Below are 12563 nucleotides of genomic sequence, written 5' to 3'. Positions count from 1 at the left end.
CTGGCTAGTACATGTACAACATCTTAATTAAAATATACATTATCTTAATATCTGGTCGCGGTTATGCATATAATAATTTTTCCTCAATTTGCTTATCTTTCTGTCCAAATTCACTTTTACACCGTAGAAAGTTTACTGATTGAAAAATGACTTATTCATGTTATTCATTGATTACCATGTTTACGTAAAAAACACAGACTTAAAATGTATTGCTTCAGCTTACGATGAAAGACGCACAATATATACATGTAAACATTGGTAAACACGGTCATGTGCTGTGTGTAAAAAAACGACTACAGCAAGGTACGCAGTTGAAAACGTAAACAATAATTTCGGAATTTTCGTTCATGAACACAATGACCGGCGTTTGATACTAGCTTGACCCAGTTGTAAACACATGGTCATGAATGACCGGGATGTCGACCAATGGGAATTATTTGCGTATAATTCCCCCGATGCATAATTCTTATAAAAGCCAAAAAGCACCCAGCTCCGTATCCATTTCTTATTTGACATTCGAAAGAGTAATTAAACATTTCTAGCTGCAAGTATGATGATTTCTAGGATCAGACACGAATCTGGATATTCTACAGGTGATATATAATCGACTGTTCTGCCTAAAGTTTTCATTTATTTATTTACTTATTTATTTATTCATCATGAGGTTTGTGATTTGGAAACATTTAGATGCATTATATGTTGGACTCACGCAGTGAATTCAAATCTTCTTTTGGTTCACGATTGAAGGGATTTACATTTGAAGTATTTTTATTTTATTTTGTTTTAGATGGCTCTGATAGTGGAAGTGATTTCTTTCTGCCAGATAACCTGGAGGAAAAGCTCCAAACCACACAGGTATTGTATAAGAATCTTACAACGTACTTGCTGGCATGGTTTTGTTTGTAAACAATGTCACGTGGTATTGTTTCTTCCGGTGCTATGAGGTGAATATAATGGGTTGGAATAAGAATGATATGTAGGCATTTTCTCAAAGTTTTGTGTTCAAATCGTTTGAGAGAAGGGTCTTATTTGGTTCATCTTTCTTGTTCATATGGAAATTATTCCAAGGTTAAGATTCTGTTTATATTATGCAAATTTTTCTTAATATTATATGTTATATCACAAGATGATAAAATTTTTCACGAAATATTTCTTGACAGCCAAACTTTGGAATCCTGTTTGACGTGGATGGTGTGTTAGCACGAGGAACAAATCCCCTGGACCCAGCCGTGAAGGCCCTCAAACTCCTACAAGATGATGAGGGAAACCTTAAGGTTCCAGTGGCCTTCGTCACCAATGCCTGTAACAGAAGCGAGGACAAAGCCAGACAAATCAGCAGATGGTTCAACATGCAGGTAAGCTCAACATGCAATCAAAACCAGACAAATCATCAGATGGTTCAACATGTAGGTAAGCTCACCGTGCAATCAAAGGCAAAGTAGCAGATGGTTCAATGATGCAGGTATTAGCTTGCCATGCAATCAAAGCCAGATAAATCATCAGATGGTTAAAGTTGGTTCAACATGCAGGTAAGCTCACTTGCAATCTAAACTATAGACAAATCATCAGATGGTTCAATATGCAGGTAAGCTCACCATGCAATCAAAACTAGACAAATCAGCGGATGGTTCAGCATGCAGGTATGCTCACCATGCAATCAGACAAATCAGCATAAGTTTCAACATGCAGGTATTATAGCTTGCCATGCACTCAAAGCCAGATAAATCATCAGATGGTTCAACATGCAGGTAAGCTCACCATACAATCAAAACCAGAACTTTGTTCACGCTACCACACATCTGGCTTTAGTCAGATTGCTAGTCATGGAAAGAAAAAAAGTTGTTCTTTGTAGTGTATTTAAATGTATAATTGGTTATATACTCAGTAATCAATAGTTCAGAGGTCTCTGCTAAGATCATGTATTTTATTTGAGATGTACATTAAAAAATGTTTAACCATTTTCTAGGTCTCACCAGATATGGTTATCCACGCTCCAACTCCCGCCAAACTTCTGACAGAGTTCCACGACAAACACGTGCTAGTGATTGGTCAGGAACATCGCAGAGATATTGCCTTAGAGTATCCTTTATGCTGGCAAAATATACCAATATAGTTTCTCTTTTCACATAGCCTGATTTGAATTCATAAGAAACCTTGACGAAAGCGTCAAAATTGAACTGAAAACCCCCCTTTCTGCAAAAATGCATGCAAACATTCCAGAACGTGTGGGGAACTCGTCTGATATTAGCATTTTCTGTTCTGTTCTGTTTTGGACAGAAACATTAAAAAATTGTAACAAAGGAAAATGCCACACTTGCTTTATATAAGGCCGACAACTTACGATGTTATGTGTTTTTTTTAAAAGGTGTGTAGCTGTTTTTAAAGATCTTACTGTAAAGTTTACACGATATAGCAAAAGTATTTTTAACTCGATTTAAATGAAGATATAAAAATATGCAAATTTGTGCCATGTGACCTAAGTACATGCAGCTCTGAAGAGAACAATTACATGTAACGGGGTCGACTCTTGGTCCGTAATGTTTGTTTATGAGAACTCTGGGGGGGATTAATTTTGGAATAGGAATGAGCTAATTCAAAATAAATTAATGCAAGTTTCTTTAACAAGAAAAGTATTGGTTTTAAGAACGTTTGTACAATAGAAGATATACAGAAGGCTTATCCATTTCTCGATATGGTGGACCATGACAACAGAAAACGTGTGGTACGAAAATTAAACCATATACTTCAAATTCTTCTGGGTATATTTTAATGCGTTACGAATGATAATTTATAAGTCTGGATTTAAATTTTGCATAAATTGTAATTAGGCAAACGGAACATACAGAGACGATTTTTCTTTCCCAACTGTGGAAGCCATTTTGATGATTGGCGAGCCGAAGCTGTGGGAATCTAATCTCCAGTTACTGATTGACCTACTCCTTACGGAGGGAAAACCCACCAAGGCGCCATCCTCCATAATGGGTGTAAGACAGCTCCCGATTATCGCCTGCAACATGGATCTGGTGTTCATGGACCGTGCCTGCATGCCACGGTTTGGTCACGGGTCATTTCTCCTCTGTCTAGAAAGCCTATATAAGGTAAAATATGGTTATGATGACGTTCAATTGACTAAAAAATCCTTTTTCAGCACCCTTGAAATTGCTTAGTAATGAGGTTTTTTCCTCCAGAAAATCACAGGTCGAGAATTGGAGTACACCGCTTTAATAGGGAAACCTTGTGAAATCACGTACAGGTACGCTGAACACTGTATTGCAGATGTCGCCCAGAAGCTGGGAATACAAAATCCAATAAAAAAGCTGTACTTTATTGGGTAAGATTTTAATAGCCCATTCCTCATTCTTGTTCCTAAGCTTTCTCAATGTAATTAATATTCTTTGTACCGACCAAAATTAATATCACATTATTATTTTCATTATTCTTGTTATGTTAAATACTTTTCATGATTTGAACAATATCATATATGCACTGCCACCACTCTTTTTAATCATAACTTATGGATTTGATTTAGTGACAATCCTTCCGTCGATATCGTTGGGGCCAACCTGTATCACCGGTTTCTTCGGAGACAATCGGAATGTATCGATAATGAAGACATTATCAACCACCTACCGCGGTCCAGGTCTATCCCAAATAACAACGCCCTCTACCAACAGACAGTGCTGGCTATGGAGAGCCTCCTAGTGGGCACCGGAGTGTATAAACCGGAAGAAGATGATTCCTCTGATGATGAGGTAGATGTGTATCATGGACATCGTGATATTGAAAATGAACCAGAACTTGCTAAGCCCTCCAAGTTTGTCAAGGATGTGTACCATGGCATTCAGCATATATTGGAGAAAGAAAATTTTTCAGTGAACACATGAAGTATCCTTCAATCCTAACCTAGGGGGAGACTGTGATCTGAATGTTTGTACAAATGTAAATATGATTACAAACTTGCCAATTATAGATTGATATTTTCCTATTTAATTTATTGACTTTGTATTGTTTTCTACTTTTTATAATTCATGGAGACAATCATGTCTATAAATAATTTATTTAAACCTGTTTTCATGTTCTCATGTGTACCTGGTCTCATTATTATATTTATGAGTTTGTTTATGTACTAAGCATATTATTCATTTTTTTTGTCTAGGGTAAAACTTGTTGTTGACAACTTTATATATTGGGTTAACATTGACATTTTCCCTGTACATGCTGTATGACAAATACATGTATTTTCAGTTTTATAAATCAGACTTTGAACACCAATGCAATTTGTATTTTTTGTTAATAATATTTTTAAAAAGTTGTTCGTTGTGTTTATTTTTACTACATGTATATATCAAGTTTTGTCAAAATGTGAAGAAAAAACTGTACTTTAATAAATAATTCCTTTTTGTGTATTTGATTAGATCGTGAAGTCCTGTAAACAAATACATAGGTGTTTATTAGTATAGCTTGTGACGTCCAGACCTGTAAACAAAAACATTGTATTTGTGTAGTTAATGATGTTCTGTAAACAAATACATGAGTGTATTGCAAACATGAAGTTTGAAGTAGAATTTCTCATAATATGAAGAATAAAATAAATAAAATAATAGAAACTATGAAAAGTCTCTTTTTATTTATGGCTTAGTATTGTTACGTCGTTATGCATGAGGCAACCAAGGGAGAAACAAAAAAGGGGATAAAACCTCACATATATAATAATAAAGAGGGAGAGAGAGAAACAGACAGAGAAGGTGTGAGCCAGGTCACTTTTTAGGTCACCTGAGTTTACTCAGGTGACCTATTGCTATCTGTTTTCGTCCGTCGGCGTGCGTCGTGCGTCGTCCGTCGTCCGTCGTGCGTTAACATTTGAACATTTTCAGCTTCTTCTCTGGAACCACTGAACCAATTTCAACCAAATTTGGCACATAGCATCTATATGTGAAGGGGAGTAAAAATTGTGAAATTCATGACCCCTACCCCCCTGGGGCCTGAGGGGTGGGGCTAAAACCATCAGAATTAATGCAATCTTTAAAAATCTTCTTCTTTACTCCTGGGCATCAAGCAGGCAAACTGTTGGCATGAATGTAATAAGCATTGAGCCCTCTACCTAAATTGTGAAATTTATGGCCCCAGGGTCAGGGGTTCTGGTGCTAGGGTGGGGCTCTGTTGAATATGTAGTGAAAAGCATTATTCTTAAAAAATCTTCTCCTCTGCTCTTCGGTATTTAGGAAACAAACAATATGCATAGTTATGATGAGGAAAGGTGTTTCTTCTAAAATTGTGAATTTCATGGCCCCTGGGTCAGGGGTTCTGGTGTTAGGGCAGGTATCTAATGATTATATAGTGAAAATGCATTAATTATTCAAAAATCTTCTCCTCTGCTCCTGGGTACTAAGCCGATGAACTAAGTACATAGTTATGATGAGAAAGAGTGCCTCTTCCAAAATTGTGAATTTCGTGGCCCAAGGGTCAGAGGTTCTGGTGTTAGGGTGGGGCTCTGTTGAATATATAGTGATAATGCATTATTTCTTTAAAAAGCTTCTTCTGTGCTCTTGGATATTATGAAAACAAAATAAATACATAGTTATGATGATGAAAGGTGCCTCTTCCAAAATTGTGAATTTCATGGCCCCAGGGTCAGGGGTTCTGGTGTTAAGGCAGCGTTCTGTTGAATATACATGTATAGTGAAAATGCATTATTTCTTTTAAAAATCTTCTCTGATCCAGGGCAAACAAACTGAAGGCATAGTTATGATGAATAAGGGTGCCTATTCCTATGTTGTGAATTTCATGGCCCCCTGGTCAGGGGTTCTGGTTTTAGGGCGGGGCTCTAATGATTACATAGTAAAAATGCAATAATTCTTTGACAATCTTCTCCTTTTCTCCTGGGTAATAAGCTGATGAACTAAGAGTATAGTTATGATATGTAAGGGTGCCTGTTCCAATATTGTGAAATTCATGGCCCCTAGGTCAGGGGTTCTGGGGTTAGGGTGGGGCTCTGTTGAATATATAGTGATAATGCATTATTTCTTTAAAAATCTTTTTCTTTGATCCTGGGTATTTAACAAACAAACTGATGCATAGTTATGATGAGTAAAGGTGCCTCTTCCAAAATTATGAATTTCATGGCCCCTGGGTCAGGGGTTCTGGTGTTAGGGTGGGGCTCTAATGATTACATAGTAAAAATGCAATAATTCTTTGAAAATCTTCTTCTTTTCTCCTGGGTATTAAGCTGATGAACTAAGAGTATTGTTATGATATGTAAGGATGCCTCTTCCAAAATTGTGAATTTTATAGCCCCTGCATCATGGTTCTGGTGTTAGGGCAGGGCTCTAATGATTACATAGTGAAAATGCATTAATTCATTGATAATCCTCTGCTCTCTTTCTGGGTATCAAGTAAGCTTACTCAATGTAAAATTATGATGAGCAAGTGTGCCTCTTTCGAAATTGTGAATTTCATGGCCTCTGGTTTAAAACATGAATCCATTGTGGCGAAGTTGTTGCATGATACTCAGGTGACCTATAAGGCCCGTGGGCCTCTTGTTTCTGGAAACAGAGATAAACTGTTGCATGGCTTTATCAGGCAGGTGATATGGTTATCTATACTATATCTATATCATTATCTATAGTGGTTAGTAGATGTTTCCAGCTGGATAAAGGTAGGCGTTGTCATACATGATTATAAGCTATGTACAATACTTCAATAACAGTTCCAAGTTTGATGGTGACTCCTAAATAAGTGATATTTCGTATAATGATGTAAAATTAAGTAGTCGCAAGATTTGAAAAAATATTTTTAAAACACATCAACAAATAGATGGAACTAATGACTGATGTATGAAATTTCATTATACATTAATGTATGACTCTTGAATACTGTAGATTCCTAAATATGCGCGAGGAATTAATTATCGCGTAATTACGCGAGAAGCACCACTCGCGGAATAAAATTACTCGCTTTTATTTTTATGGTGCTGAATTCAATGTAAAATCACTTGATCAACCGTAGACTCGCGAATTATTGTTCTCGTGATTTTACGTGAAAGAGCCAGTTCGCGATAATAAGTACTCGCGAAAAATAAGGAATCTACAGTACTGTTGATTTCGATTTACAACTCTAAACTATAGTTAACGAAGGTGATGAATGGCACCGAATTCACAAAAATATGCTAAACAGTTTTACATTGAGAGACACAGTTTAACAACAGAATCTCTAATTTTGTATCGGAGATGCACAATTTTCAGTGAAACTATATTTCACAAATCTAAACTACAGTTTATGATCAAAACTATAAAGTTAATTTAAGGACAGATGATACAAACTTTCATCTAAAATCTTGAAAATAACTTACGTCATGTTAATATTAGTAAAATGAATAAGTTTAACTATATAGATTTTAATTTTTCAGTCAAAATTTCATAATAATGGGATTTAAAGTATAGATTGATAAGGGTGGTTGCAAGAAGGTAGATTTATGAACATCATAGAAAGTTTACAAATTCTTAATATATTAGAAATTTATTATTCGCATCATTAACTACGGTAGATGCTGTCATAAGACAGTAATACCCGCACTAATGTGTTTGCCTCTAAATGCAGGCACGTAACATAACTTTTTACTATTGAAAATGTTCATAAAAGGGTGGTTGCCCCCCCCCCCAACCCCAACTTTTTGTTGCATTATAGTCAAATAAAGGTAATGTAGTAGTGTACATATAAAATTGGGGTACTGAAAGAAGTTGGAACCCACCCCCACCCCACCCCACGAAATAGGATTTTTGAGTTTTGAAAATTTTTTTTTTTTGGCTTGTCAAGTTTTTTCAGGTAAGTTGAATTTTTTTTTCTCTGGCTGCCCCCCCCCTTTCAAATACATTGCTACGTCCTTGAAATATGCTCTGACTGCTCTCATTCAAATTCTGGTAACCAGGGAAGAAGCACACATTTAAATCAAGCATAAAATGCTCAGGTGAACATGCAGCCCATATGGGCCTCTTATGTAAATTGTAAATCAGGTGCGTATCCAGGAATTTTTCCAGGGGGATCCAACCCAGAAATTTCTTGACAAGCAAAACTTAAACTCCTCTCCCAAATGTGAAAACCTATTTCATGGGGGGGGGGGGGGAGAGGGGGGTTTGGCTGCTCACTTTTTCAGCTTTATATGTATAACTTTTCATACCAACTTAACAGGGGTCCGTGTTTTCTAGGGGGGTGGGTGGTCCAAGGTCACTTTTAGCTGCTTTCGTATATAGGTTCCGGACCCCCTCCCTCTCCCCCCCCCCCCCCCCGATCCGCGCATGTAAATATTTCATTATCAGCCTGATATTACCTAATAATGTAAAGTCTGATAAAGAGAGAATTTTTGAAAGATTTGTGTAAAAGAAAGGGAGGGTGGTTAATTTTCTACCCATAATTGGAACTTCTTGAATTTATTGTCAAAACAACAAATATTATTATTTTAGTGCATAGCTTTTTAGATGAACTTTAAAAAAAAATTAGATGCCAAAATGACAACTTTAGCAAATTTTTATCAGTACAATGTATTTGGGTAGGACTCGGAGAACCCCTTTCCAAATCTTGAACCAATCAACTTTGTCAAAAATCAACCCCCACCCACGATTCACCCGTTTTCCTGTCATATTTAGAATAGATAAAACAAACTTATGAGAAAAAAAAATGTATGTAATTTATTATAATATAAATTTTACAAATGTACACCTTTTTGGAAAATTTATAGACTCGTGCGTGGAATTACGTCACACCGCGCCCACTACTTTTACCGTTATCATTATTGTTTTGCACACGGTGTATGTACATCATTATTACCACTGGGATTATTAATATTTAGTGTGTGTTTTAAATGGATTTATTATTCTATCAAGTTAACAGTACCTATAACAGGCGGTAAGTACATTATGAATATATTATTTTAAACGTTTAATATAGAACGGGGTTTGTTTGTTGTTTAACGTCCTTCTCGAGAATTTTTCACTCATATGGAGACGCCACCACTTACCGGTGGAGGGCTGCAAATTTTAACCTATGGTCGACACTTAGGGCCATTGAGCGGTGAGGGATCTTTTTTTGTGCCAAAAACTACTGCAACAAGGGACCTCGGTTTATACAGTCTCATCCGAAGAACTGGTCTCCACGTCCCGCAGTAGATTCGAACCCGCGACTTAAGGATCAACTCCTTACTCCACGACTCTAGAGAAGACGTTCTAACCACTGCGCCACACGGGCGACTAGAAGGGGGTAAAATAATCGGAAATGAAAATGGTTAGGGGCCTATAGGTGGAAAAGAGTCAAAGATCATTGGAATGCCACAATTATACAAATTATAGAATGAGACAAGTCTTTGGGGTCATTCCACTCGATCTTTGGAACCGGAAACAATAAAATAGCTTTAATTAAAGCAAAAGCCCTTAAAGGGTTTATATCATGTATCTAAATTTCTTAAAAATAAAACACTATTGTATTCTTGAAACATATAATTATCGTTTAATTCTGAAATAATGTTGAAAACGGCCGTAATTAGACGATAAAACGCCCGTAATATAGGGTCCTCTAAGTACAAATCTCCACTAATTAGATAGGGGTCACGTGGTACTGAAACGTCATAGGTGTCAATGGTCAATAGAAATCGTAAAGCTTATCGTAAGAAAAAAAATATATTGAATAGATTTTTACGCTAAATAAATAGAATACACAGTATGTCTGATTGAAAATTTGACATCGACTATATTCCTTTGGTTATGGACGGTCAATCTTTTATGTATGAACGTGTAGCAGAGAGAAATCATCAGAAAATATGCCGACAATTGGAGAGATCACCGAAGACGAAGCCGTTGACCACTCGAGACTTCGTCTAAATAGAACGAATTACTAAAGTTTACCTTCGTAAACATTTATAAATATGGGAATTTTTAATTCTCCTACATTATTATTTTAATTAATTATATAAAAATAAATCCTGTATATCTTCAATCTGTTCCAGCAGTGAATATCATGTACTAGAAATGACACTTCTTCAATGGCGCCGTACGCCGTTACGATGTTCACAACATTCCTACTAGATTCTCTACGACTTTTTAAAAATGCGTGTTTGTCATTTATTATTTTTGTTTAAAAGGTATCTTTCCTTAAAATATTTCATAGGACAGAAGAAAAAATTCGTGATTGATCTGGCATAAACGATTGTTCTAAATGGAGATAAACGCCATCGCATTTGCAGAACATCTCTCGACCAAGTCCAGGAAATGTGGAAAAAAAATCTTCCTGAAACCTTTCTTGTGCACATTTGTGCATCCTAAAGCCATAAATTATACCTTAATAGCTGTCAAATATCCAATTACCTCTTCATTATTTTCTAACAGATTTAATAGACACAACAAATGAGCCCTTTTTTATACACAATAAGTACTTCGCTTGACCAGGATTGACACCTATGACGTCAGAGCAATGGCGCGTAACATCGGCGATCAAAAGAAATTCAAACTTTGAATCGCTGAAACATCAAAAATATTAATTTTCTAGCAAAGAGGGGATAAAAACACACGAGTTGGATAAAAGTCATATACTACAAATCATGGGAGATTCTTTTTTCCCATGTTTAATACTTCACAACCAATGTTTTACACTGTTTTACATAGGACTCCACGTATATGTTGGTAAACTTTTCCCGAGTACCATGAGATTTGGTGCCGAGCGAAGCGAGGGACCAAATCGAATGGCGAGGGAAAAGTTTAACAACGTACTTAGTTCATGTTTCACACGAGAAATTAAACCTTTTGTGTCTCTATCTATATCATTACAATTGTGTGTTTTTTGTTATTTAATCAAGATAAGGATGATTTGATCCTGACTGTTGCCATTATGTACAGGCCTAGATGTGATAATTATACCCCTCAGGCATGTCAGGGTAATACCTACCTGTCTGCAACAGGTCAGGTGACAGTCTACAGTGAGTAGTTTTCAAACACAATAAGGTTCATTTCTGTAGATTCAAAATCTCAGAATGAAGATCTTCATGTCATTTTAAGGGATTAAATCAGGGGACTTGTGGACATTTGTAAAGATTTGTTTTTAGAGGTAAAATGGATAAATTGCTCTTGAAAAGCAAGGATTTCTACAGAAAACGAGAACAGAAAAAAGGGGAAAAAAAACTTTATACGGTTGGATTGTCTCGGCTTACAACAATTATAGGGAAAGTTTACACACTACTTGAGCAATACAGGACTGTCCCTGTGTATTTGAACATTGTTTTAAAAAAAATCTAATTTTGACTTCTTGCTGTGTCCTCTTAATCTGTTAATTAGAATCGAAGACAAGATGGGGAGTAAACTTTTTTTTTTTTTTTTTTTTTTTTTGTTTTGTTTTGTTTTGTTTTGTTTTTTTTTTGCACTTTTTGATGAGATATAATTCTAGTTGAAGTTATAATGGTGTAATTGGTAAATCCTAAATATTCAAACAATTTCTAAACTTTTCTTAAATTTCTGTTTTAATTTTGATTTTATTTTTTTTAATTTAAATAATTTTTAATGTTTTAATTTTGGCTTAAGTTGATTAATTAAGAAAGAAAGACAAGGGAAGGGAAAAAAATATCTTTTTTTCCTTCATGAATTCTGTAGATTTTATTGACTGTTTAGCACATCAGGTCCAACATTCATTGTTTAGTGACCTTAAATTGCCCTGTGTCCATGATTGTAACCTATCATTGATAATGATATGTTAAATAATTATGCACACAATAGAATAGTCATCCAACCGTGAAGCTTGGGCTTGGAGTGTACCAAGTGATTTGGTAGCAGCAAAAACCCTTTGTTGGAGGTGTGAAACATGTACTAATTTACTTTACTTCATCACTCTAACACAAAAACCATTGTGACGTCACAACTGCACTTAACTCACAGTGGGATATGAAAAAATATCCAATGAGTCATATCCACGGGATAAAGGGGTAAACATGGGATAAAAGTAAAATACGAATTAACATTTTACTGAATATTATAAACCGATATGAATCTATTCTCACTTGGAAAAAAAATCATTACCCTTCATGAAAGTCTTTCATAGTAGAAAGAAAAAGCACTGAGAGGAGAGAATAGCTACATATTTACTGACTTTAGCATTAAATATTTCAGTAGTCAAATCAGCAAAATAAAGAGTGGAAGGCTTTAATTCACAAAAGTAAAAAAAAATATGAAAAACAAGTATTTTCTAAATACATTTATGAAGTAGTAAAGATAATGATGATACAGTAATAGTTTTAACACATATACATGTAGCAAAGGAGAAAGAGTAACATATTGAAATAGCTTTAATATATGAAAACATGATCGGAAATACTAATTGAATGAGTTGACAGATTTAGGCCACTGTGACAAAACAAATAGGTTATGTTTAAACTCACCCTACGAAACATATATATGACCGTGAATACACAATTATCAATATATCACTTTCTTCCTCCCTCCATAACAATGATCGTACTGTGGCTGTTTGGAAAGAACTTGCACTTAAAGAACTAAAAAGTGTTATGAGTTATTCATTTCTGTTCTCCAATAGAA

At 35.5% G+C, this 12563-nt stretch overlaps 1 protein-coding gene across 1 annotated transcript; it reads left to right on the top strand.

The window, feature by feature from the left end:
• The first annotated feature begins 451 nt into the window (after positions 1-451).
• LOC133195779 (haloacid dehalogenase-like hydrolase domain-containing 5) lies at positions 452-4099 on the top strand. Its single transcript, XM_061331717.1, has 8 exons — positions 452-593; positions 788-855; positions 1161-1355; positions 1967-2079; positions 2632-2722; positions 2829-3098; positions 3189-3331; positions 3530-4099. Exons 1-8 carry the CDS (start codon positions 551-553, stop codon positions 3882-3884), a joined length of 1278 nt encoding a protein of 425 aa, XP_061187701.1. The 5' UTR covers positions 452-550; the 3' UTR covers positions 3885-4099.
• Positions 4100-12563: the final 8464 nt, after the last annotated feature.

This window comes from Saccostrea echinata, unplaced genomic scaffold, assembly GCF_033153115.1.
Source record: "Saccostrea echinata isolate AGI-Se365-2 ecotype Australia unplaced genomic scaffold, CSIRO_AGI_Sech_v1 ptg000029l, whole genome shotgun sequence".
NCBI lineage: Eukaryota > Metazoa > Mollusca > Bivalvia > Ostreida > Ostreidae > Saccostrea > Saccostrea echinata.
The sequence above is the reverse complement of the archived record's forward strand: the minus strand, read 5'-3'. Positions and strand labels throughout refer to the sequence as shown.

Coding starts and splice junctions, on each gene's coding strand:
- LOC133195779 (XM_061331717.1), top strand. CDS start 551: ATGATGATTTCTAGGATCAGACACGAATCTGGATATTCTACAG. Junction 2,080..2,631: donor CGCAGAGATATTGCCTTAGA/GTATCCTTTATG, acceptor TAACAAGAAAAG/TATTGGTTTTAAGAACGTTT. Junction 3,099..3,188: donor GTCTAGAAAGCCTATATAAG/GTAAAATATGGT, acceptor TTTTTCCTCCAG/AAAATCACAGGTCGAGAATT.